This window comes from Crinia signifera, chromosome 5 (assembly GCF_055691185.1).
Source record: "Crinia signifera chromosome 5, ASM5569118v1, whole genome shotgun sequence".
Lineage (NCBI taxonomy): Eukaryota > Metazoa > Chordata > Amphibia > Anura > Myobatrachidae > Crinia > Crinia signifera.
In genome coordinates this window covers 170,764,077-170,790,266 of record NC_139221.1, presented here as the reverse complement: position 1 = coordinate 170,790,266, position 26,190 = coordinate 170,764,077, and the positions used below count along the sequence as shown (strand labels likewise).

The 26,190-nt window shown below is 43.1% G+C and overlaps 1 protein-coding gene across 5 annotated transcripts in view; it reads right to left on the bottom strand.

The window, feature by feature from the left end:
- Nucleotides 1–26,190, bottom strand: part of PTPN3 (protein tyrosine phosphatase non-receptor type 3) — a 524,536-nt gene that overhangs the window by 199,201 nt on the left and 299,145 nt on the right. For all 5 annotated transcript variants that reach the window (XM_083188292.1, XM_083188290.1, XM_083188291.1 and 2 more), the window contains 2 exons: nt 18,290–18,466; nt 8,692–8,715 (listed from right to left, as the gene is read on the bottom strand). In XM_083188292.1, the coding sequence (XP_083044418.1) occupies nt 8,692–8,715; nt 18,290–18,466 (201 nt within the window). The remainder of the gene's footprint in view (nt 1–8,691; nt 8,716–18,289; nt 18,467–26,190) is intronic.

Below are 26,190 nucleotides of genomic sequence, written 5' to 3'. Positions count from 1 at the left end.
CATGCTGATAGCCCTAATGAGTGTGGGATGTTCGTATAGAGACTTGTGACATCAAGTGTCACAAGTAACGCCCCCTCTGGGACCTGTTGGAATGTCTGTATCTTCCGTAAGAAGTCGCTGGTATCTGCTATGAAGCTCTTGGTTTTCTTCACAACTGGTTGAAGATAGAAGTCCACCAGTTGTGATAGTGGCTGGCAGAGGGATCCCCTTGCTGAGATGATTGGCCTTCCCGGCGGGGCAGACAGCGACTTGTGGATCTTGGGGAGGGTATAGAGGCACGGTGTCCACGGGTGCGGTTGTGAGAGAAATTTGGCTGTCTCCTCACTGATATAGCTGTTGGTTTTGCCAAGCAGTATGATCTGGTCAATATGTTGTTTATATCTCCACGTGGGGTCTGCTTCCAGTTGCTCATAGCAGGTTGTGTCTGAAAGCTGTGACATAGCTTCTGCTACGTAGTATGCCTTGTTGAGCAGGACTATACCTCCCCCTTATCTGCTGGTCTGATTATAAGGTCCATATCATCCGAGAGTGTCTTAATCGCCTGTTTTTCATCCTTAGATATGTTATGAAAAGATATCTTTTGTCTCTCAATGAAAGGGTTGGTATCCCTTTTCAGGACCCTGCTAAAGGTGCTGATTGAAGGATTGGTGGATGGAGGGTCAAAAGTGCTCTTGCTTCTCAGTGGTGGTTTACGCTGTGCAGTGAGGTTATCACCTTCCTTGGTGATTGGGTGTTTGATGAAGTGGTCCCTCAGGCGAAGTTGCCTGCCTAGGCGGTACAGGTACTTGTGTATTTTGGCGGCGCCCCCGATGTCCGTCGTACGACGAACAGATCGCGGTACTCTTTACTTAGAAGGGCGCCCACGATTTTGATCGTGGGCATCGTTAGTAAAAAATCTCGGGCATCTCGGGGATTGAATGCACTAAAAAATCGGGTGAGATCAATCGACGAGATGCCCGAGATTTCCCATAGGGAACAATGTTAAATGTCTCAATTGACCCAATTTTCCTGTTCAATGCCTCAATTGACCCGATTTTTCCATAGGAAACAATGTTAAATGGGCCACAGAGGCCAAATAGGCACCCTGAAGTGTATAATGGCCACCCGAATTGTTAACGCCACCCCACGATCAACGTCAACCCGATGCGTGGCGAGCGCAGCGAGCCCGCGAGGGGCGGCGGTACGCGTCCTACGACCTTTCCATACCCCCACTATCCACGTCGGCATGGAGTTGAGAATAGAAAGTGTGGCGAGCGCAGCGAGCCACCGAGCCCGAAGCGTGGCGAGCGCAGCGAGCCCCGCGAGGGTACGCGGACAGCTGTGAAGCCCGCGAGGGGACGCGGATACATGTGAAGGTATCCGCGTCCCCTCGCGGGGCTCGCTGCGCTCGCCACGCTTCGGGCTCGGTGGCTCGCTGCGCTCGCCACACTTTCTATTCTCAACTCCACGCCGACGTGGATAGTGGGGGTATGAAAAGGTCGTAGGACGCGTACCGCCGCCCCTCGCGGGCTCGCTGCGCTCGCCACGCATCGGGTTGACGTTGATCGTGGGGTGGCGTTAACAATTCGGGTGGCCATTATTCACTTCAGGGTGCCTATTTGGCCTCTGTGTCCCATTTAACATTGTTTCCTATGGAAAAATCGGGTCAATTGAGGCATTGAACAGGAAAATTGGGTCAATTGAGACATTTAACATTGTTCCCTATGGGAAATCTCGGGCATCTCGTCGATTGATCTCACCCGATTTTTTAGTGCATTCAATCCCCGAGATGCCCGAGATGGGCGCCCTTCTAAGTAAAGAGTACCCAGATCGCATCGCATGCCATGCACCCGATGGCATACGATGCGATGCAACGCGATTTTGAGCCCCTATACGACCAAAAATCGTATAAGCACCCTAAAGCGTGCTTTTGAGCACCCAAATGGGTGCTTACAATGTTAAATACACCCCCACGCCACCCCCCCACTATAAACGTGAACCCGAAGCGTGGCGAGCGCAGCGAGCCCGCGTGGGGCGGCGGTACGCGTCCTACGACCTTTTCATACCCCCACTATCCACGTCGGCGTGGAGTTGAGAATAGAATAGTGTGGCGAGCGCAGCGAGCCACCGAGCCCGAAGCGTGGCGAGCGCAGCGAGCCCCGCGAGGGGACGCGGATACCTTCACAGGTAAACGCGGCCCTTCACGGGCTTCACAGGTATCCGCGTCCCGCTGCGCTCGCCATGCTTCGGGCTCGGTGGCTTGCTGCGCTCGCCACACTATTCTATTCTCAACTCCACGCCGACGTGGATAGTGGGGGTATGAAAAGGTCGTAGGACGCGTACCGCTGCGCTCGCCACGCTTCGGGTTCACGTTTATAGTGGGGGGGGGGTGGCGTGGGGGTGCATTTAACATTGTAAGCACCCATTTGGGTGCTTAACATTGTATAAGCACCCATTAGGGTGCTTATACAATGTTTAATCGCATTGCATCGTATGGCATTGTATGCCATGTACAATGGCATACAATTTCAAAATTGTATGCCATCGTGCTCTATCGTACGATATCGCGTCGCATCGCATACCATCGTATGCGTTATGGTATGCGATGCGATGGGCGCCGCCAAAATACACAAGTACTGCGGTACATATCAATTTGCCAGTTCTGTGTAAGCGTTGGCACAAATGAGAGCCCACGGTTGAGGAGTGAGGACTCTGCCTCTGTGAGGGTGTGTTTAGAGAGGTTAAATACTACTGTCCCACTTTTTATTTCTGTGGTTTTCTTTTTCCTCTTCCTCCCACCCCGCCGGGTGGGTAATAAAGGTTTTTTGGCGGGCCAGTGAAGGAGCTGCTGAAAATTGCTACACTGTGGTGACTTATTTGTGAAGTGACATCTCAAAATCAAGTCACTTTCCGATTTTCCATTGGTACTGGGAAATAAATTTTACCTACTTTTAAGATTTTTTAGATTCTGTGAGTCCTACTCCCGATGATCGTTGTTTCTCCTTAATACTTAAGGCCGGTGTAGCCTATACCTATCCTGTCCACCTTATTGGTATGGTGAACCCTACAACTTAGGACCACACCTATTTGCACCCAGCTAAACGGACCCTTCCGATTAAATCATCTTCCGATTAAATCTTCCTATAGTGCCTTAATGTTTAAGGACCGGGTACATATTAAATAAAAGACAGCTCCCCCTGAATCAACACGATTGGGGACTTCTCAAAAACTTTGATATTCACGGATTTTTTCATCGACATCTAATCATCTAGCCAGTTTGGCTTTCACTTACCTTCCACGGATTTTACCATTATCCTGTATGAATTCTAAAACGTTGTTCAAACCATACACTTAAAGTCATTCTGTCATACCCCTGAAGAAGTCGTTCTGACGAAACGCGTTGGGTTTCAATTAAGAACTTTTTACCTTGAACAGTTTCCACGCTTCATTCGGGAAAGGGACAATAATCAATTGTTGTCATATATTTTACCGGTGTTCTATACTGTACTGAAGTGACTAGGTGGTACATAATTCAGCGCTCTCCGATAAACTCTTTATATATATATATATATATATATATATATATATATATATATATATATATATATATATATATATATATATATAGACAGGGAGGTGAGTCCGGCACTCCACCAATATGTACAACTCCGCAACTTGCTCCGGTGCCTTCCCAGGTGTGTGGACCAAATGCAGGATCTTGGCAAAAAGGCGTCACTCGGAGTCTTGGTAGAAATTCAAAAGTGCTTTATTGCGTTGTAACCGACACCAGTGTTTCGAGCTCAAGGCTCGTCCTCAGGGTTCAACTCACAATGAACAAATGACAGTGTAATATACCCCACAAAGATTCCCGCGCTTACAAAATTACATTATACTTACCTGGATCAGGTGTGACACCAGCGTGTGCCGCAGATAGTCGGAACGCTCCTGTGCCTCTGCGTTCTCCCGGGTGACGTCATCACGGTGCGTCCCCGCCTGTGGAACGCACACCGGCAACATAAAAAAATCAAAAGGTCATCAATATAACGAAGGTACAAAATTACTTTATCACTCTCTGGTCCATGATGATTCAATGATTCCTTATTTCATCATGGACCAGAGAGTGATAAAGTAATTTTGTACCTTCGTTATATTGATGACCTTTTGATTTTTTGGCAAGGGTCCACACAGTCCCTCACTAATTTGTTCGAGACACACAACCAATCGGCCAGTCCAGTCAAGTTCACTTTCGCTAACAGTGATAGCGTAGTGAACTTCTTGGATGTCAAAATTGTGTTAAATAACAATAAAATTTCTACTTCCATCTTCGTGAAGGAAACTGACAGAAATACACTTTTACGCCACGAAAGTTGCCATCCATTACCCCTGCGGGAGGGTTTACCCTTCTCGCAGATGTTAAGAGTTCGTCGCATTACCAGTGACCCTGATGAGACTTCTAAACAGCTAGATTTAATGCAGGATAAATTTGAAGAGAGAGGTTACAGACGTAGCTCCCTGACTAAAATCAAACAAAAAGTTTTGCAGATCCCAAGGGACATAGCCTTAAATCCACCTGATAGGACAGAACAAATTAAATCTAAAATTCCTTGGGTCAATCAATTTGCTAAAGATAGTCAGGAAGTGACTAGGAGAGTCAAACAGCAGTGGTCCCTCATTACTACGGACAAAGAATTAGTAGGTTTAAACAAGTTGCAGATCATGCCAGCCTACAAACGAGGGAAAAACCTGAATGATCTCCTGGTTAAATTGGATATCAGCGAGCTCACAAAAAAATCAGCACCCACTCATTTTTTGACATGTCCAGCAGAATGTTATAAATGTGTAGGATGCACTACTTGTGGATCTTTGTTAGTGGGAAAATACATCAACCACCCCCACACTGGCCGCAAAATTCCCATCAGATTTGCGGTCACGTGCTCTACTAAATTCGTGGTTTACATTCTGTCTTGTCTATGTGGTCTTTATTACGTGGGCAAGACAGAATGTCAGTTTAAAGAGAGGATGGCGAACCATCGCCATGCCATCAGACAGGCATTGGCTAGTGGGAACAGTGACCAGCCCGTGGCCCGTCACTGTGTCCAGATGGGTCATGGAATAGCCAGTTTGAGATCTAAGATTATAGACCATGTGCCCTCACATTACAGAGGGGGCAACAGAGGTAAAAAGCTCCTTCAGGCTGAGGCAAGATGGATTCATGTTTTGGACACGATTGCCCCTAGGGGACTTAACGAGCAACATGGATTGCAGAGTTTTTTGTAAATCCATGCAGCACAGGTTGGTCTGTATCATTACAGATGGTATGGAGTTTACATTATGATGTTGATTTTATGTCATACTAGAAAGGGTAATGGATATTTGCCAGATTATTATGATTTTCCGCTGCTCCCATGGTGTTATACCCATATTTTCAAAGTATTTGTCAGTATTGCTTCATATGCATGTAAGGTTGCTAACAGGCCCATAGTAGGCGCTGTAATTATATTACTAATTTATATGACGATATATTCATACACTGACTGAGAATTGGGTTACTCTTTTTAATTGTCTTTTTTTGTATGTATGTTTTTTTCATATATGTATTTATATATGTTTCACTATTTTAATGTGTTATTCATGTGTATGATATTTTTTGATGCATATGATCGTATAAGCACTGTCACTTACAACGGCGCATTTATTTATTTATTGTGCCCTTAGAATTCACCTGGTTCAGGATGACGCATGCGGGTCAGTATGCGGAAGTCGTGAGAGCTTATGTTGCCGGCGTGCGTTCCATAGGCGGGGACGCACCGTGATGACGTCACCCGGGAGAACGCAGAGGCACAGGAGCGTTCCGACTATCTGCGGCACACGCTGGTGTCACACCTGATCCAGGTAAGTATAATGTAATTTGAATCTTTGTGGGGTATATTACACTGTCATTTGTTCATTGTGAGTTGAACCCTGAGGACGAGCCTTGAGCTCGAAACACTGGTGTCGGTTACAACGCAATAAAGCACTTTTGAATTTCTACCAAGACTCAGAGTGACGCCTTTTTGCCAAGATCCTATATATATATATATATATATATTACAAGATCCTTAACTTTGAAAAACAAACCGTCAGCTAGTCTCTAATAGACATTAGGAAAGATATTTTTGTTTTTTAAACGAATGGATATTTCACATGCGGAGAATGCAAGATGTGCATACGTGGTTTAAATAGTACTAAAACATTTAAATATGTAGATAGTAAAGAGAGACTAGTAAAGGGGTTTAATAATTGTAATACGACATATGTTGTTTACTTGTTGGATGTGGAAAGTTTTATATAGGAAAAACGAAAAGGTCACTGAAAATAAAAATTTTAGAGCATTATAGAAACTTCAAAAACTGTGTGGAAAACCACAGTCAAGGGCGTAACTACCATAGGTGCAGGGGGTGCCGCTGCTATGGGGCCCGCTTTGCCTGTCAAAGTATCATATGCTGTATACATTTTTAAACATTAGGTGATAAATATGGGCCCTTACAAACTTTTGCTATGGGGCCCACATGTATCTAGTTACGCCATTGACCACAGTGTCCCACAGCATTTTAAGATTGGCCAGAACAGTGACCCAAAGAAAATTAGATTTTTTTGGATTAGAGCATGTGACGTTAGATATATGGAAGGGGAACAGGGATGTTCTTTTATCTAAGAGGGAATCTTTCTGGATTGTACCTATGAACACCTTAATCCAAAGATGTTTAAATGAAGAAGAAGAAGAAATGACCCCATTCTTGGGATAAGTTGTACATGCATTTTCCATTATTGGCTATTTTTCTGAGAGTTATGTTGGTACAGGGTTGCCGACTCTCCCGGAATGGCCGGGAGTCTCCCGAAAATCGGGACCCCCTCCCGGCCCCCCGGAAGGGTGGGCAACCCTCCCGGATTCAGGGGGACCCCCCCTGCGCCCCGGATCGCGGCATTAAAATGCCGAAATCCTCAGGTCTCAGAGGAGGGGGCAGAGCTAAAATGACACAATCGCGTCATTTTAGCCCCGCCCCTCCACGGAGATCCGTGAATTCGGCAGTTTGTCATCATGGGGGTGGGGCTTAGTGACGTCACACTTAAGCCCCTCCCCCTGAGCGACTGCTGGAACTCTCCTCTCCGGGCTTCTCCCGAAGAGGAGAATTATAAAGTCGGCAACCCTGTGTTGGTAGTAAAGTCCATCATTTTTTTTTTTTTTTCACTTTTTCATTTTCAAATTCTTTTGCTCTACAGAGTATCGTGTTTTTTTTTATATAATTTTTACATATATGTGGTGACATGTTTTCATGTTTAATAGTAATATTTTAAATGGTATTATTTTAGAATTTCCCTCATCCTAAAGAGATTATATTATGTTGTGTTCCTTTAAGAGAAAGTAGCAGTATTTATACAATGCACTGTTTTCCACTGCTTACAATTAATGCGGTGTCTTTTATAATATATTTTATATTTTCATTGTTCTCATATATCATTTAAGATCAGATATGTTTATATGCTTGGCTAAGTACTTTGAAATTTCATGTGAATTATTACAATATGCCCGGTGCCAATGTTTAACAAACAGCAAAGTTAAGGTTAATATACCAGCTGTGCAAAGAGGCGGCCGAGGTATATAGAGGATTCTGACCGACGCTAGGCCAGCCCTCTGACGAATTCTCGGTGATGAAATGCGTAGTGCGTGGCCTAGCGTCGATCTTGGATGTGAGTGTAGCCACTCCAACAGAACTGCGGTGTACAGTTCTCTATCTTATGCTGTGATCGCTGCCGTTGTGTCAACCACCAGACTTGGTACATGATTTTATACCTCACATGAGAGTGTATTTTAAATTAAATAAACCTTTGATACATGTGATATATGCACTATGGAGCGCCCCACTGGTTTCAAGATGGTTGAACCTGAGATAGACAGACTTGAATCCCAAGTGAATTCAAAAGATTTGCCAAACCTTTTACTAACTTTACAACCAACCACAGATGTCATACATTAAACCAGTCATTTTGCACACATCTGAGGTATTTTATTTTTCTTTAAAAGAAGAAGCATGTGAAAGGGGGTTGAAAAGAGAAGAAGTATCCCATGTAAAAAAGGAGGACAAAAACACCACTTAGATCACAGCACAGACAAAAACAAGAAGTACAGATGTATCCACAAACATATACTCAATTACGCCAAATAGCCATATCTATCATGCCACAAAATTTGCTAATTAGCAGCACCAAAAAACTATCCCTAAGTACCTCATTCATACTTGTACTGTTTTGCATGATCACAGAGACAATGCTGCAAACACTGTACAAGTAATATACGTATGCCACAGGAGGCATTTGAAGAAGAAAATATGGTCCATGCTAGCATTGCAGATTTATGTGTTGCATCAAATCAGCATTGGTCATGAAGACCACTGTTATCCCCATCTGAGTACGTTTATTTAGATCTACTCTGCTGGGGTATAGAAATCTGTGCCTGAATACACAGAAAGTTTTTGAAATATGGCTCCAACATCCACCCTTCCCTCACCCCACACAGCAGCAGCATTACAATTATGCTTAGTCTTGGCAGTGTAAATATATATATATTTTTATAAAAGTTTCATTTAGATCTCTTCCTGATGTATTTCTATACAATATGCCTGCTACCATATAACCTATAAAAATGAAATAATAAAGTGAGATTTTGCCACCTACTTTGGAGAGTCTTGATCAGATGACCTAGAAAAAAAAGTAAAAGAGAATTAACATTAGTATTGTAATCCACATGCATGCACACACAGCATTGCCATAAGTATGTGACCACTTGACTCTCCATATTTACGCAGCTCTGTGCAACTTAAGTCATGTTATTTCACACAAAACTTGGCAAAACATTTTTTAAATGGATCTCACTTTATCTAATGGGCATAGTCGTGATGGAATAGCCAAGAGCCTTCCATAAAAGTTTTTTTTACACTTCTCTACACTGTAATTTTAAATATCCCTTCACTGAGGTATTCTAAGAGCTATGGCCAAACCATTAAAAACAGCTAAACACTGTTCTTTCTCCTCGTCCAGACTACAGTTTAGGAAAGACAGCCCACTCATGGAATTTGTCAACCATATTGTGGAAATATACTAAGATCAAATATGTATGAATGCATTAATTTTCCATTCAATGTTAAATACGGTCAGGACTCGGTGCCTAGCAAATTTACAATCAACCAAATTTGGCTGAATTTGGCCGTTTTTATGAATGGCAACTTCAGCCAAATTTGGCTGTACGCATGAATACACCATTGATAGAACTCTGCCGAATATGGCCATAGAGTTCTATATGATCGGCTTATTATTTACAATCATTCATACTTCTGAATTTGGCTTGTTCCATTCCTTATGCGTACTTACAGATGGAGCCAGGCTCCCTCTTGCTGGCGAATTGCCAGACTGTCTCCGCTGGCGATCCGCCAGCAGCCCGGCGTCCATCTGACTAAGACGCGCGCATCTCGTGTGCGCGCGTCCCCTTTCGCAGAGCATATGGCGGCTGGCGGGGGCGATTCTGCCGCCATCCCCTGCAAAGATAACCCCGACTCCATCTGTACATTTGTTTCTATAGATGTTAAGGACCCTATTTTGGATATATACATTTTTAAGTCGAGTCATACAGTACCACCATTTACCTCAGCAATTCCTGAATTCATTATGTATATTAATTGTACAGAATGGGTATATATTTTATTTAAATTCTGTATATCATATAGATTGATAGCCCTTTTCTTATACCACCCAGACATGCCCCTGATGAAGTCGCAACACGAAAAATGTTGAGTTTTAATGTGAACAGCGTCAACTGCTTTAAAACTTCTATTATGGTTATCGATGTGAACAAGGACAATTGCCATAAATTCTGCATTGTACTACTACTGATGTTACAGAACTATTAATTCTTTGATTCATCTATTATTGCATTTTTATTGTGAATATCAATATTAAACCATTGTGTCCATTTTATTATTAAGTGGTTCTTATATTATTTTACTAGCTGACTTGCCCGTCAAAACCTTAGGGTTTTTTTATTTTCCAAAATTGCTGTAAAATTTTATTTTATGCTGTGCCAAAGGCCCAAAATTGTAATTTGTTAAAACCTCCACCATAATGTCAAAATGTTTGCATTGATACTCAATGACCGCAATTAAATCTGCTGTGGAGTTGTTGTTTGAAACACACTGCTCCGGACTTGATAGCTTGTGTGTGTTGATGAATTTCACCTGCACTCCTGAGATTTAGCAACTATGATACATTATTTTTTTTGTGTGCAATGTTTAAGTGTGTGTGTGTTCTGTGTGTTTGTGTGTGTTGTACTGTTTTTGGGTGTGTGTCCTATTGTCTTGGGTGGTTTTTCTAGATTTCACCATTGTGCCTTCTATCTTACCTCCACATCCCTCACTAACAGGAGGGATCATGTAGATGCTACAATCCCCTCCGCCAAACCAGTAGTGTAGCTAGTGCCCACGGTGCCCGGAGCAAGGGCATGCTCATCCCCATTTGTAGTAGGCAGGGCTCTTGCGTGGCGAAAAGGGGGCGCAGACTAACATTATACCACACACCGTAAAGCCCATTGCACATATTAGCAAACTTTGTAATACCCATTACACATAAAGCCACATGCCGTAATGCCAATTACACATAATTATGCCCATTACATACTATATAACACACTGTGATGCCCATTACATACTATATAACATACCGTGATGCCCATTACACACTATATACCACACCATGATGCCCATTACATACTATATAACAAACCATAATGCCCAAAGTTCTTCCCTTCAATGTCGGTCGCATTGCAGATCCAGGCATTAAGGGTAGTCTCCTGCATTTGCAGCCTGGCTGTGAAGGCAGGCACATTGCTGTAATTTTTGTCTCACAGTGGCTGCATGTGACGTTATGCCGCTACCCCAAAAATGGTACAGATGCATCTATGCTGCACCCCACACACACCCCATTAAACTGAACTAGTTTTGCAAAATTGTCTAATATCAGGCCCATTGTTCCTCGCAGGCAAAGTATAAAAACACATTGGACCATCAAAAAAAAAAAGGTCCTCTGAAGAAAAAAACAAGAATATATTGCTTCTTATATTCATATTCATTGCCCCCCCCCCCCCCAAACACACACACACAAATACAATAAAATAAGGTACATTATCCCCCCCCTGGATATAAATAAAAACCACACCCCCGCACCAATAGTTACTGGAGCTTCCATTCTGTCAATTGAAGACAACATCTGCAACTCTGTGATGGGGCGCCCTCATACGGCGGATCTATTGGAATCTCCCTGGAGCCAGTCCTGGCTGGGTATATGGAAGAGGGCAGGCTGGAACAGGTAGTAAGCACAGGGCAGGTTGTGAAAGGTAGGGCAGAGCGCATGCTGTGACAGTTAGGGGTGGGGGGATTCAGAGAGCCGGGAAGGGTCAGAGGGCAGGATGCAAAAGGTAAGGAGGGGTCAGAGGGCAATCTGCAACAGGTAGGGAGGGGTCAGAGGGTAGGCTGCAACAGATATGGAGGGGTCAGAGGACAGACTGAGACAGGTGAGTCCAAGACTCCCGGCTCATTTGCGGAGGGGGGGGGGGGGACGGTGCCCTGCACCCGTTTAGTGCCAAGAGCGTTTGCTCCACTGGCTTCGCCCTCCCTATGCCTCTGCCCCCAACCCTTGTTCCTTAGTGCATTGTAGGGGTATAAGTGTCATAGATAGATAGATAGATAGATAGATAGATAGATAGATAGATAGATAGTTGGATAGATAGATATAGATATACAGCTTCAGAAATCAGCGGCACTCTGAGACTTTATGAAATAACAAAAAAAAATTGTATCCAACAAAACAAATGCAGTAACAGATAACCAATGATTCGGGGTACATAAACCCCATTTTCAAGGTGCAGAACAACAAGTGCCGCGGATTTCTGAAGCTATCTGTACATACACACGGTAGGCACTGGAGCCGTGCAACTACAGTTGGAGCGAGTGAGTGCCAGTCCATGTCATACTGATACATATATATATATATATATATATATGTATCAGTATATATATATATATACACACTGCTCAAAAAAATAAAGGGAACACTTAAAAAACACAGTGCCTGAGTCCGGACACATGGAAGCGGTATATGCGTTCCACAGGCCACCAGGGTTAAACACAAATTTGCTGTGAAGTGCTAACCTCATAAAACTAGACAAATGGAGAAAGATGTGTGGTGCGCAAATCAACAGCGGCTGGCACATTGCGGTCAGGCCCTAATGGTACAGTATAAGAATAAAAGAGAATTGTGCCTGCGCTGGCTGCTTCCAAATAATTGTATCAGACGTTTCTCAAAAATTAAACAATTTATTAAAAAACATTCACATAAATAAAATCACACTAAATCTATAATGACTGAGAGTCCTTTGTTGAAGGTATTATCTCACTGGGATAGCGATAATTGCAAGTACTAGCTGAGAATGATAAAGTGCTGTAAAGTTTATATTACCATCCTGGCTGCCTCCATCTCAATATAAAAGGTTTTTTTTATAATTAGAGACGTTTCTCATGCTTTTTAAAGTTTTTTATATGGTTATCACACTCAGGTGTATGTCATGGACAATCAGTCCTTAGGTATAAATAGTGAGCTGAGAACTCACACTGATATACTCGCTCCTGAAGAAGCCGGAGGTCACATCCGGGGAAACGCGTTGAGCCTTGCTAAATACACCCCTATTGTGCTGCTGAGACCCGGTGCCTGAGACCCCATATTCCTCTGAATGGGACGCATCCAAAATTTGGTCGTTTGAAATCTGTTGCTGCTTAAAGGGACACAGCCATCTACCATCTTCAGAAGTCCTCCCTGGAAATAACTGGAGTTCCAGCTTTTGGGATATCTGCATGATCCCTAATCCCAGTCTCCAAAGGACATTACCACCTGAGGGGAGTGCCATACCCCCGCCCGTCATAGGGCCCAATTCAGGACTGTGATCCCAAATCTGGCATACAAATATCTTCCAGACCGACCAGGATGGTAATATAAACTTTACAGCACTTTATCATTCTCAGCTAGTACTTGCAATTATTGCTATCCCAGTGAGATAATACCTTCAACAAAGGACTCTCAGTCATTATAGATTTAGTGTGATTTTATTTATGTGAATGTTTTGATACGAACGTCTGATACAATTATTTGGAAGCAGCCAGCGCAGGCACAATTCTCTTTTATTCTAACCTCATAAAAGTTATATGGAATTTCAATAGGATAAAACAATATCTCCTGTCCTTATGCAATAAACTCAAAGTTGAAAACTTGACCTTGGTAAGTGTCCATTTCTCCTACGATATATATACGTATCTATCTATCTATATATATATATATATATATATATATATATATCTATATATATATATATATATATATATATATATATAGATATATATATATATATCTATATATATATATATATATATATATATAGATATATATATATATATCTATATATATATATACTGTAGCAGAAGGGATCCACACTCGCATCCAGAAAAAAAACACAAGAAAAAAGCAAAAAAGTACATGATCAGTGGCTAATTCTCAGGTCAATTAGAAACTCAAGGTTAATGTTCCTATTGTAGGAATATATTCAGATGATTATACTCATTCAGTCCTTCAGGATTGATGGTATTTAGTCGGGCAATCCACCTAGATTCAAGTTTTTTTTGTAACCGTTCACGGTTACCACCCTGTGGCTCACAGTCTTGAGCCACTTACATTCTACAGAACAAAGTGGTTCGAAAGGAGGTTTGACAAGAGCCTGTAACACCAGAGAAAAGTCCCATGGTGTCTTGGAAGAACATATGATGGTTGAATACATACAGTAGGAGCAAGTTTCATCTTTGCTCCTTTGCCCATGGCTAGCCATGGCTATTCTATTGTTCTCAGCTGCAATACGTATTGTATTGCAGCTGAGAACAATAGAATAGCAAGATGAAACTTGCTCCTACTGTATAACACCCTGGATGAAAGTATGTATATCTGGAAGAGAAGCAATCTTCCTTTGAAACCAGATGGATAGAGCCGAGATATGCACCCTAAGCGAGGTTAACCTTTAACCTATATCTAAACCTCTCTGCAGTTTTGAACACTTTTGTGTCATACTTACGGGATGCACACCAAGAGAAATAAGTGTGCCAGATCCTGTAATAAATCCTTGCCAATGTGGGTTTATCTGCTTTGATCATTGTTTGGATCGCTTTAGTAGAAAACCCTTTCTCTTTTAGTATGGCATCAGCATCATGCCGTCAAAGACAGGTGCTGAAGAACTGGGTGTAGATAAGGACCCTGACTGAGCAGGTCCGGTTGTAGTGGCAGCCTATGGCTAGGTACCAATGATGTCGAGGTCAGGTGGGGGTTATCAGAATGAGATCCCCGCCTTCTTCTTTGAATTTCAGAATTACTCTGGGTATCATAGAAAAACACACAGAAGATGAAACTTCCATGGAGCTGGCTTGAGGATCCCTGGACCCGACCCATACACTAACGTTTTGTTGTTGCGATGGGATACCATGAGATCCATGCCTAGAAGGCCCCAAAGGCTCACCAAGAGGGAGAAGACTTCTGGGTGGAGTGACCACTCCCCCAGATGAATGTGTTGCCAACTTAGAAAGTCCGCTTCCCAGTTTAGAATTCCTGGTACGAACACCTGTTCCACCCAAGTTAGGTTTTTGGACACCTCTCGCATGGCTACTGCACTGTGCGTGCCACCTAATGTTTATGTATGCCACTGCTGTGGCATTGTCTGACCTGACTTGTACCGAAGATCCTGTGAGCGAACAAGAGTGTTGTACAATGCCCAAAGCTCCATAACATTGACGGACAGATGTGTTTCTGGATTGGACCATACATCTTGCAAGGACCAGGATTCTACTACCGGTCCCCAGTCTCATAAGCTGGCATCTTTAGTGAGGAGAATCCAATCTGTAAACCAGAAAGGACATCCCTGGTTCAGGTGATGCATTTGTAGCCACCACTGGAGAGATATCCAAAACTCTGGAGTCAGTGCCATGGTTGTGGTCCTTATGCGCTGATGGTGCCATGGTTGTGGTCCTTATGCGCTGGTCCCGGCCGTTGCTAAGTAGCCGGGACGACGCATCACTGCCGGTCCTGAACGACATCACGGCAACAGTTGCTAAACGCTCAGCGCGTCTCTCCCTGCCAGCAGCAGCTCTCCCCCAGTGGTTGCCTAGGCAACGGGGAAGCCAGATAGCAACATGTAATTAGCTAGTACACCTGTAGCAGCATGCAACTGCTCTCTGTTACTAATCAGGGGTGGACACACAGGAAGCAGCCTTTATAAGGGATTAATTTGGGCTGCTCCAACGCCGGTTATAGAAGTGCTTGGAGACTGCTTCCCAGTGAGGGCCTGTGTTTAGGCCGTGGCGTTAGGCCACACTATTCAGTGTATCTATATACTTTAGTTATCACTGTTTGTCCATGTCTTGATACTCTGTATTTGTATTAATCCTTGTTATTAGTCATTGCACCTTCCTTGTCAGAGTTTATGTAGCTCAGTCCTTGCTTCTTGTACCCCTTCTTGTCTCTCAGTCCTGTTGTTTAGTTTTAGGTTAGTTTTCTGTAGACAGTGTAGTTCCATGCTTGCTGCTCCCTACCAGTAGCTGCCCGGGGCCCTTGGGGTTAAGTCTACACTGCCACTTGCCGACGTAAGAACAGGTGGCATACAAGTACTGGTAGATGTATACTGTCATATGAGAAAAGAGCTGTTATTGGCAAGATGGCTCGCTTGTGTGCTCTGTGGACTTTGGCCTGGGTGTCCTGGGTGGCTACCCAGAAGACGTCCAGAGGCCCCTCGGCTGAAGATCTGCTGTCCAAAATCCATAGTGGTCCTTCCCTTCCACCTTTTCCTATACACTCCAGGCATTCCCCAGGAAGACCCTGCTAGGGTTCATCAACGCTCCCTGGTGAGTGTAACAGTTTGCAGATGTCACTGCTGCTAGGACTCCAGCATCAGATAATGCCTCCATTATATATATTGCAGCCTGCTTACTATGAGACATGCATAGTCTTGCATCTTCCGATGCATCAATGGTAGAATAGCCTTTGCGGCCCACAGTAGATCTTTGGACCGCTCATGTGAGGGAAAAAACTTTAAGAGAGTGCCTATCCGTAAGATCCTTTAGAGAAGATCCTTTGGTAATAGGGAGGACAGATGGTTTAACCAGTCGTGTAACATAGGAATCTACCGGGGGAGGAGCTTTCCACAATTTGAAATCCTCTGGTGGCAAGGGGGACCTGGCTAGAACTCTATTAGAAATAGAAGATATCTTGCCCAAAGCCTCCCATTAGTCAATATGGATCTCCATTAAGTGGTCCGAATGTGAAAATTGGGCTTTGGTAAAAAAAATTTTTAAAAAACATCTCTGGACTTTTGCCACCGGCTTAGGTTCATCAGAGTCCGATAAGAGTACTATCAGTATTGTGTCAATAAGTGCTGGAACATCTGCCATATCTGTTTGTACTACAGGTGTCCCTGACTCTGGTAGAGAGGGATCCCCGCAACTCCCAGCATTGTTATCATCTTCATCCCCATTATCATCATCCTCATCTCCCATAGGGTCATCATCTAACAATGGGAGTAATGGGGCAGTAACACTAGGTAACTATTTTCTAACAGATGAGGCTGGCAGTAACTTCTGCATAGCCACCGATATCTGTGCAAGGGTTTGCACCGTGGTCGTCAAGGTATCTATCCATGGTGGAGGAGCCTGTACAGCCGTTTCAGGGGGCTGAAGGTGATCCACTATGGTGCCCAGAAGCTGCTGAAAGGCTGCCCAAGGAGGCTCCTGTACAACCACCTGGGCAGAGGACTGACCAGGAGGATAAAGCAATTGACACATAACCCCTACTGGATAACATCCTGCTCAGACAGGCCTGTAGCACAAGCCTTACATGATAAGAGCAAGGGAGACTCTGTCTGACTGCACTCCCCATTTAGCAGTCATGTTAAAAACATACAAAGTGGGGTAATGTTTACAATAGGTATAGCCTACATAGGAAAACCTAGAGTGATAACACAGCAGTATGTGACTAAAGAGGATAAACCTCTAACTCTTCTGACTCAGAGACTCTGAGAGCCTTACCTGACCTGGCCCTGTGCCCCGTTCACGGTTTTTCTTGTGTCCGGTGGTGCTAGGCCCCGGCTCCACATCTACCTCATACCCCTCTTGACCAGGGTCGTGGGGGAGTTTTGGTGCCGGCAGGGGGACTGAGCTACCGCACGGTCATCAGTGTGACTGACAGCAAAGGCAGCCCAGCAGCGGTAACGCTGCACAGTGTAAAAAAAAAAAAACTTATTTGGGATTGCCTGAGGCAATCCCTGCTGAAAATAAAGATGCTCCAGCTTCCTGCTGGCACAAACAAAAACCTGATGAGCTAGACATGGAGGCAGGGTTATATGAGAAATGAGCCATGCATCCTGGAAAATCTGAAAGCTTCGCTGATTGTTACCACAGTACTCTGAACCGCTTCCAACCCCGATGTCACCCTGTGGGACCATGGAACCCAAAGAAGAAATATACATATTCACATCAGTCCTGGTACCAGTGGAGCTAAATATATCAAGATCATGCAACATGTACAGTACACACACTAGGGTTACATTTATTTTGTCAGTTTACCTATATACAATATTTTACTATGGCTAGAAATCAGACAACCAAAAATAAACAAGTGTCGGATGATGGCCCGACAGTCAGGATTCTGGCAGTCACTATACAGAATTGGAATCTCGAATGTTCAAATGCCCAACATAGAGGGAGAATATAGCGCAGCAAATCTGAAAGGAGCTTTTATACACTTACCGCCATGTCAAAGTACCGGCAATTGGGATTCTGATGTTGGTATACTGACTGTTGGAATTCCAACTGTCAGGCCATCACACCACACACAAAGAAACCCACACAAGCATGGAAAGAACATTCAAGACACCTAATAAATATAAATATGGTCCATGTTGAACCTCGGTAATCTAAGGCAGTAATTCTAATCATTAATTTCTGTGAAGTATATTATGGTCTATTAATCATCAAATTTAACTTACTCTACTATTTATCAATATATTTAAAACGATATTTTGCATTCAGCTCATAAAATGCTGGTTAACGTATAATACTACATATTGTACCAACATCAAAGAGTCAAAAAATAACACATTTTGCAAAATGAAAACATCTGTATGGCCAAGAATATTTTATTCACATACCTACTCCTTGGACTGCGGTTCTGAAAGAACTCTGAATCACTGTCTTTTGAAGTTGGGGAGCCTTTGTAAGTGTAAAACACATCTTCTGTCTCAGTTACATAAGTCATTTCATTGACGAGGTTGTCAGCAGAAGAATGCTGAGGTTTCCTAATAACATGACGCATCCTAGGGCTCCGCCTATAGAAAGTCCACACAAACAAAAAGCTATTTAGCCATATGCACACATTTCAGAATACAATATTACAGGGCCCTCCCTGACCAATTTGGTGTCCCTTAATCTCCGGAAACATATGCCACCTAAAGCAGCATTTCACGAACATGTTACGCTGTTCACTTTTGCCAGTGGCACACGCAGGAGGTTTTCTGGGAGCCCAGAAATCCCCCTGAGATGAGATGAGCTCTTAGCACTGCTGATGTCCTGCTACTGATGCTTCCGAGTGCAGAGACAAAGGTGCCTTTTCACATGCCTGTGGCTCCACAGAGCTTTCTGTGCCATAGTTGTCGGTATCATGGGATAGGAACTATGTGTTCCGCTTCCTAGAATATGTCATCATATATCACAACATATACACCATAGTCTCAAACCTAAATGGCTTGTCTGGCCGATGCTCATTTCTACAGATATCCGGCTTTGCCCTGACAAATTATTTTATCTTTGATGGGGCTTATGTTCAACTATAGGGGTGTGCTATGGGCTCATCCGTAGCCCACTTGTATGCAAACATATACATGTTTGTTTAGGAACTGGACCTGTTGTTTCGCAACCCGGACACTCGAGGGCACATCATGTTGTATTTTTGATACATAGATGATGTGTTCCTGATATGGATGGCCAGTGAGGAGAGGTTTCTGTCCTTGATGACACATATTAATGCTTGCAGTCTGTATATTAAGTTTACATACAGCCACAATGAGGTAAAAGTGAATTTCTTGGGTGTAGCAATTGAGATCTAGGAGGGTAAATTTACTACAACATTGTACACCAAGAGTACTGACAGGAATACATTGCTCAGAGCCTTTAGCCATAACCCCCAATAATTCAGTGGGTTACCACTTTCCCAAATGCTCTGGGTGGCACAATAGGGATCTTATCCCTGAAGTATTGCATAAGATGATCCAAAAATGTGTTACTGAGGGTTATGACTACCAGATCCTTGTTTCTCAAAAAAAAAAAAAAAACAACAGGGTTCTTGGCATAGGCGTGCACAGCAACTTTTATTAGGGGGTGCACTGTCAAAGGGTGTGTCTAGCACCTCCTATTGGGCATGTCTAATACTGCCCAGTGGGTGTTTCTAACACCGCCAATCAGCCATGTCTACCATCATCTATTGGTACTTGCTGCAATATAAAACATCTCAGCCACACCGTAATCTCCTGCCTATTTCAGTTTTAATCTTCTAATAACTCTGTGTGACAGTATATGCAAATAAAGTAAAAAACATATATGGATGACACAGGTATGTAGTGATATGACAATGGTCCAGTACAATTAACAATGCAAACAATGCAAAGGACACATAATTGATTGTTGAATGATTTTTTTAATGGAATACAGTTCTAAAAAGCAAAAAAATATTTGGTAAAAGGTATTGCTGGTATTACTAGTGGCAGGGAGGTGTTCATAAGGGTGGGCACAGCATTAAGGGCTGCCTGTGCACCCCTAACACTCAATGTGCGCACACCTATGGTTCTTGGTATGGATCCTGGTTTATTGTGGACCCCCAAAAATAAAGGATCAGTGATAGAAACCTATGGGTTACTGAGTTTTCTTTGTCTAGCCCCATTGTACAACATGCATCTAAGGCCCTATGGCCTATTGTCATTATGGATAAGCAGTTATCCTGTTTCAAAAATGTTAGGCCTCTGTTGGCCTATACGAGAGGAAGGAACCTGAAGGACAGGTTGATCCATGTGGGCATCACTAGTAGGGACACAATGGTCCAATATGTATGTTAAGCCACCAGGCTGCTATAGTTGTGTAACATGTAAGTACAGTACATGGTTATATGTTGGTCTTTCCAACATCCCCACTGTGCCAAACAGTATGACATAAGAACAGTGCTATCTTGATAACCTACACATTGTGTATATCATCATGTGTCCGTGTGGTTTGGTATATGTGGGCCAAACTATATGTAAAATCAAGGAAATAATACTGTAGGTCTGCCAATAATTCTATGTTGAAGGGTAAAGATGTGAACCAGCTGGTACCACAACATTTCAGGGAGCCTGGACATCCTCTAGACTCCTTGAGATACTTTATTATTGACCAGGTCCCCCCCTCCTCCCCATGGGGTGATATTGATCAAGGAGACCCATTGACGACATTTTTTTATTTGGTGTGGTGAAGAGATCGAACTTGACTGTTTCTGTCCCTTTTTAAATAATAATGACAAGAATATTGTTTTGAACTATGAGAAAAGTAAAATAACCATTAACTTTCTAGATATTACTGTTTATATCAAACAGAACATGCTACATATGAAAAACTTTACCAAACCCACGGACTCTGGCTCATACATACAGGCCAGTAGTTGCCATCATAAAAATTGGCTTAAGTCAATTCCAAGTGGGCAATTGAAAAGGTTAAAAAGAAATTGTACAGAGCCTGAGATTTTTGATACCCAAGCCGATGAAATGCAGGAAAGATTCCAAGCATGTGGTTATGAAAAAGACCAGCTAGATATGGCCACACAAAACATTAAAGAAATGGACCGTAAGACTCTATTCCAACCAAACCCAAAAACTAAAAACAAAGAAGGGAAAAAGTTTGAATTTGCTTTTGTGACTGGTTACAACTGTAAGTACAGGGAAATAGAGAAGACCATTAACAAACACTGGTCGATTCTAAAAAAAGATCCGGTACTCAAAAATATAATCCCGGATAAACCGGTTTGTATATATAAAAAAGCACCGAATTTAAAATCCAAGCTTACTTCAAGCAGGTTAAAACCGGAGGGTCGCCCTGGGAGTATACGGTCCATTGGTTTTTATAGATGTGGTCTCTGTCTTCCCTGTAGACAGATTCAGAGTGAAAAAAGCAAAACCACTGAAGTAAACATCAATGGAAAAATCGCAAAGATCACCAATTTTATCACATGTCAAAATGTGATCTACACTGTGAAGTGCTCATGTGAGAAATTTTACATTGGACGCACTTTAAGACCGTTAAAAACCCGCATCGCAGAACACATAAGAAATATTAAGAAAGGGGTAGAAACCCATGCCCTATCAGACCACTTTAAAGAGAAACATAATTGCTCACCATCTCATCTAAAAGGTTTCTTTGGGCTGAAAACAGTTACTGTGGACCTTAGAGATAAGGACATTGCAAGCAGGTTAGCTAAATTAGAGAAGCAGTGTATCTTTGACTTTAAAACCTTGTCCACTAGTGGACACAATAGTGATTTCGAATTGAAATGGTTCCTGTAAGTATTGTAAAGGATCATATATGTTGTGGTCAATTCCATCTTCTCTTTCGTTTCAGCTTCTTGTGGATCGACCAAATGCTAGTTCAACTACCTAATATTTCTGCACATCTTGTCACCTATTTTTATTCAATTTTTGTATTTTTGCAATTTTGTATTTTGATATGATCCCTTGAAATGGTTTTTAACATGTTTTATGATGTATGATGATGTTTTAGGTTTGACGTTTTAGAATTAACTTTTTATATGGAAAATGTGTAATGGTTTTATATGTACATATATGACGTTATATTTGGGAGTAATTAACCCCTTCCCGACATTTGACGTACATTTACGTCATGGTCGGGATGTACTTCCGGACACATGGCATAAATGTACGTCATGCCATTTAACTGTCACCGCGTCTAGAGACGCGGTGACAGAGGGACGATGTCTGCTGTCCCTGACAGCAGACATCTTCCCTCATTGCCCAGGGGGGGCAGCGATGCCCCCGCCCTTTGGCGATCGCTGTGATTGGCTGTTCAAATGTGAACAGACAATTACAGCGTTTTCTGTGTACCGGCGAATAACGTTCGCCGGTGACACAGGGATCGGTGGTGATTGGTGCTGTAAAGTACAGCACCAATCACCACAGGGTGTAAGGGTGACACTGGTGTCACCCCACCTGCCCCCAAAAGGCTGTGATTGGTCCGTCGGACCGACGGACCAATCACAGCCATTTCACCTCAGATGAAATAACGGAGACAGCCCTGCATCCGCCATTCTGGTCAGGAACAGCGTGCAGAGCGGTCTCCGTGCCCATCTGTGCCCTATACTGACCTGATCAGCGTTGGTGGCATCCGTGCTGCCAGCTCCTGGTGTGACTTCCTTGTGCTGCTGCTGCTGCAGCAGTGTCATTGTGTCAGAGATTTAAATTGTGTGCTATAATTTTGTATCTGCTGCCCCCTGCTGCCCCCCTTTTGTGCTGATCACTATAAACTAAGTGATCAGCACCTTTTTTGGGGTGCAGGTTTTTTTTTTTTTATATATACCCTGTCAGGTTGCACCCACAGTTGTGTGCCTGCTGCCCCTCACTGCTAATCAGTGTCGCATCACTGATCAGCAGTTTTTTTTTTTTTTTTTTGAGGGTGTTGTGGGGGTTTATTTTTTAATTTTTTTTACACCCACTGTGATTTTGTGGGTGTCCTGTGGCCGCTGAGCGCTGATCAGTGACGTACATCACTGAACAGCATTTTTGGCACAGGGTTGATATAATTTTTTTTCAGCAGTTTTTTTTATTTTTATTTTTTTGGAGAGTGCTGTGGGCTTTTTTTTAAATTGTTTTTACACCCACGGTGCTTTTGTGGGTGTCCTGTGGCCGCTGAGCGCTGATCAGTGACGTACATCACTGAACAGCATTTTTGGCACAGGGTTGATATAATTTTTTTTCAGCAGTTTTTTTAATTTTTTTTTTTTTTTGGAGAGTGCTGTGGGCTTTTTTTTTAAATTGTTTTTACACCCACGGTGCTTTTGTGGGTGTCCTGTGACGTACATCACTGAACAGCATTTTTGGCACAGGGTTGATATAATTTTTTTTCAGCAGTTTTTTTTAATTCTTTTTTTTTGGAGAGTGCTGTGGGCTTTTTTTTTTAAATTGTTTTTACACCCACGGTGCTTTTGTGGGTGTCCTGTGCCCGCTGAGCGCTGATCAGTGACGGACGTTACTGACCAACATCTGTGCTCAATTTTTGACGCAGGACCTTTTTTTTTTTCTTACACTTACACGTGTTAAAGCACTACATACACACTACATACCCCCCGTGTTGAAATAAAGTTTGTACCCCCCCTTCACTATACACGTGCTGAAACACTACACTTAAAAATAATAAAAATGTCCCAATCATCGCAAAGACTTTTTTCAGCGGAGGAGGCATATGCCCTTCTTGCCTCTGACACTGACACAGCCAGTGAAGTAAGCGATGAATTGACATTTTTCTTAAGCTCCTCTTCCTCCTCTAGTGATGAGGGACCCCCTCAAAGACGCCCCCGTAGAGCAGCTGAGACCCCCCCCCAATGATTGATCTCGTATGGACCCCACCACCAGACAATTTTGAGCCCCAGGTTCCTGAGTTTTTGGCCAACCCAGGAATCCAATTCGATAGTACAGGCCTCAAAGAAATTGACTTTTTCAAAGTCTTTTTCTCTGATGATTTTATAAATTTAATGGTGGACCAAAGTAATTTATATGCCCAGCAGTTTATTGCCCAAAACCCCACGTCATCATTTGCTAGGTGGACCCCTGTAGATGCAGTAGAGATGATGACGTTTTGGGGTCTGGTGTTACATATGGGCATAGTTAAAAAGCCAGAAATTAGGCAATATTGGAGTACAGATGTTCTGTACAGCACCCCACTTCATCGTATGGCCATGACCCGGACTCGTTTTGAGATGATCCTTAAATGTTTGCATTACAACGATAATGCACAGTGCCCACCCAGAGATGATCCCACCTTTGACCGGCTATTTAAAGTCAGGCCGGTCATTGATCATTTCAGCGCCAAATTTGCTGAGATGTACATCCCCCAAAAATTCATTTGTGTAGACGAGTCACTTATACATTTTAAAGGAAGGGTTAAATTCCGCCAGTACCTTCCCAATAAGAGGGCAAGGTATGGCATAAAAATGTATAAGCTGTGCGAAAGTACCTCAGGGTACACCCACAGGTTTAGGGTATATGAAGGGAAGGACACAAGAATTGAACCGCCAGAATGCCCCCCTTCCCTCGTAGGTGTTAGTGGAAAGATTGTCTGGGATTTAGTGCACCCCTTCCTGGATAAGGGTTATCACCTCTATGTGGATAACTTTTACACCAGCATCCCCCTGTTTAAGGCCCTTGGTTCAAGAGGTACAGCAGCTTGCGGTACTGTGCGCAAGAACCAAAGAGGCCTCCCAAAAACGCATGTTGCCCAATTACTGAGAAAGGGTGAAAGCAGGGCACAATCCACCGAAAATATGTTGTTGGTCAAATATAAGGACAAGAGGGATGTCCTTATACTGACAACAATTCACGGAGACAGTACCACCTCCGTCCCTGTACGAGGTACCAGTACCCACACCTCAAAACCTATTTGTATCCTTGATTACAATAAGTACATGGGCGGAGTGGATCTTTCAGATCAGGTACTGAAGCCGTACAGTGCCCTGCGGAAAACAAAAATCTGGTATAAGAAGCTGGCCGTGTATATCATCCAGATGGCACTGTATAACGTTTACGTACTATTCCGTTCTACCAGCCAGACGGGGACATTTATGCACTTTCAAGAGGAAGTCATAAAGGGCCTAATATTTGGGAACCAGCAGGCAGAGGGCCCCAGTACTTCTAGTACTGGCCCCAGTACTTCTAGTACTGGCCCCCGTATTGTATCAGGGCAGCATTTTCCTAACGAAATCCCCTCCACTGGAAAAAAGGGCAGGACACAAAAAAGGTGCAAAGTTTGCTATAAAAAGGGAATAAGAAAGCAAACTATTTTCCACTGTGAAACTTGCCCCGATAAACCCGGCCTATGTATGAAGGAGTGTTTTAAAATATACCACACATCTATGGATTATTAGGTTCATCATTTCACCGTGCTTCGGGTGTCTTGCTAATGCGACATAGCACCCACCATTCATTCCACCAGAATCTGTGCTGCAAAATCCAAATATCACTCCTTCCCTTCCGAGTCCTGCCATGCACCCAAATGGTATTTTTTGGTCACATATAAGGCATTGCCGTACTCGGGAGAAATTGGGGCACAGATTTTGGGGTGCTTTGTCTCCTTCATTCCTTGTGAAAATGAAAAATTTTGAGTCAGAACTGCATTTTTGTGTAAAAAATGTAATTTTTCATTTTCACAGCCCAGTTGTACCACAATTGGTGAAACCCCTGGGGGTTTGAAATGTACACTATACCCCTAGATGAATTCCCTGAGGGGTGTAGTTTGCAAAATGGGGTCACTTGTGGGGGGGTTCCACTGTATTGGTGCTTCGGGGGTCTTGCTAATGCGACATAGCACCCACCATTCATTCCACCAGAATATGTGCTGCAAAATCCAAATATCACTCCTTCCCTTCTGAGTCCTGCCATGCACCCAAATGGTATTTTTTGGTCACATATGAGGCATTGCCGTACTCGGGAGAAATTACGGCACAGATTTTGGGGTGCTTTGTCTCCTTCATTCCGTGTGAAAATGAAAAATTTTGAGCCAGAACTGCATTTTTGTGTAAAAAAATGTAATTTTTCATTTTCACAGCCCAGTTGTACCAAAATTGGTGAAACCCCTGGGGGTTTGAAATGTACACTATACCCCTAGATGAATTCCCTGAGGGGTGTAGTTTGCAAAATGGGGTCACTTGTGGGGGGGTTCCTAACTTTTAGCATTTTATGGTGCCGAGAAACCTACATGGTGCCTAAAAAATAATCTCATAAAAAGGAGGCTCCAAAATCAAGTAGGT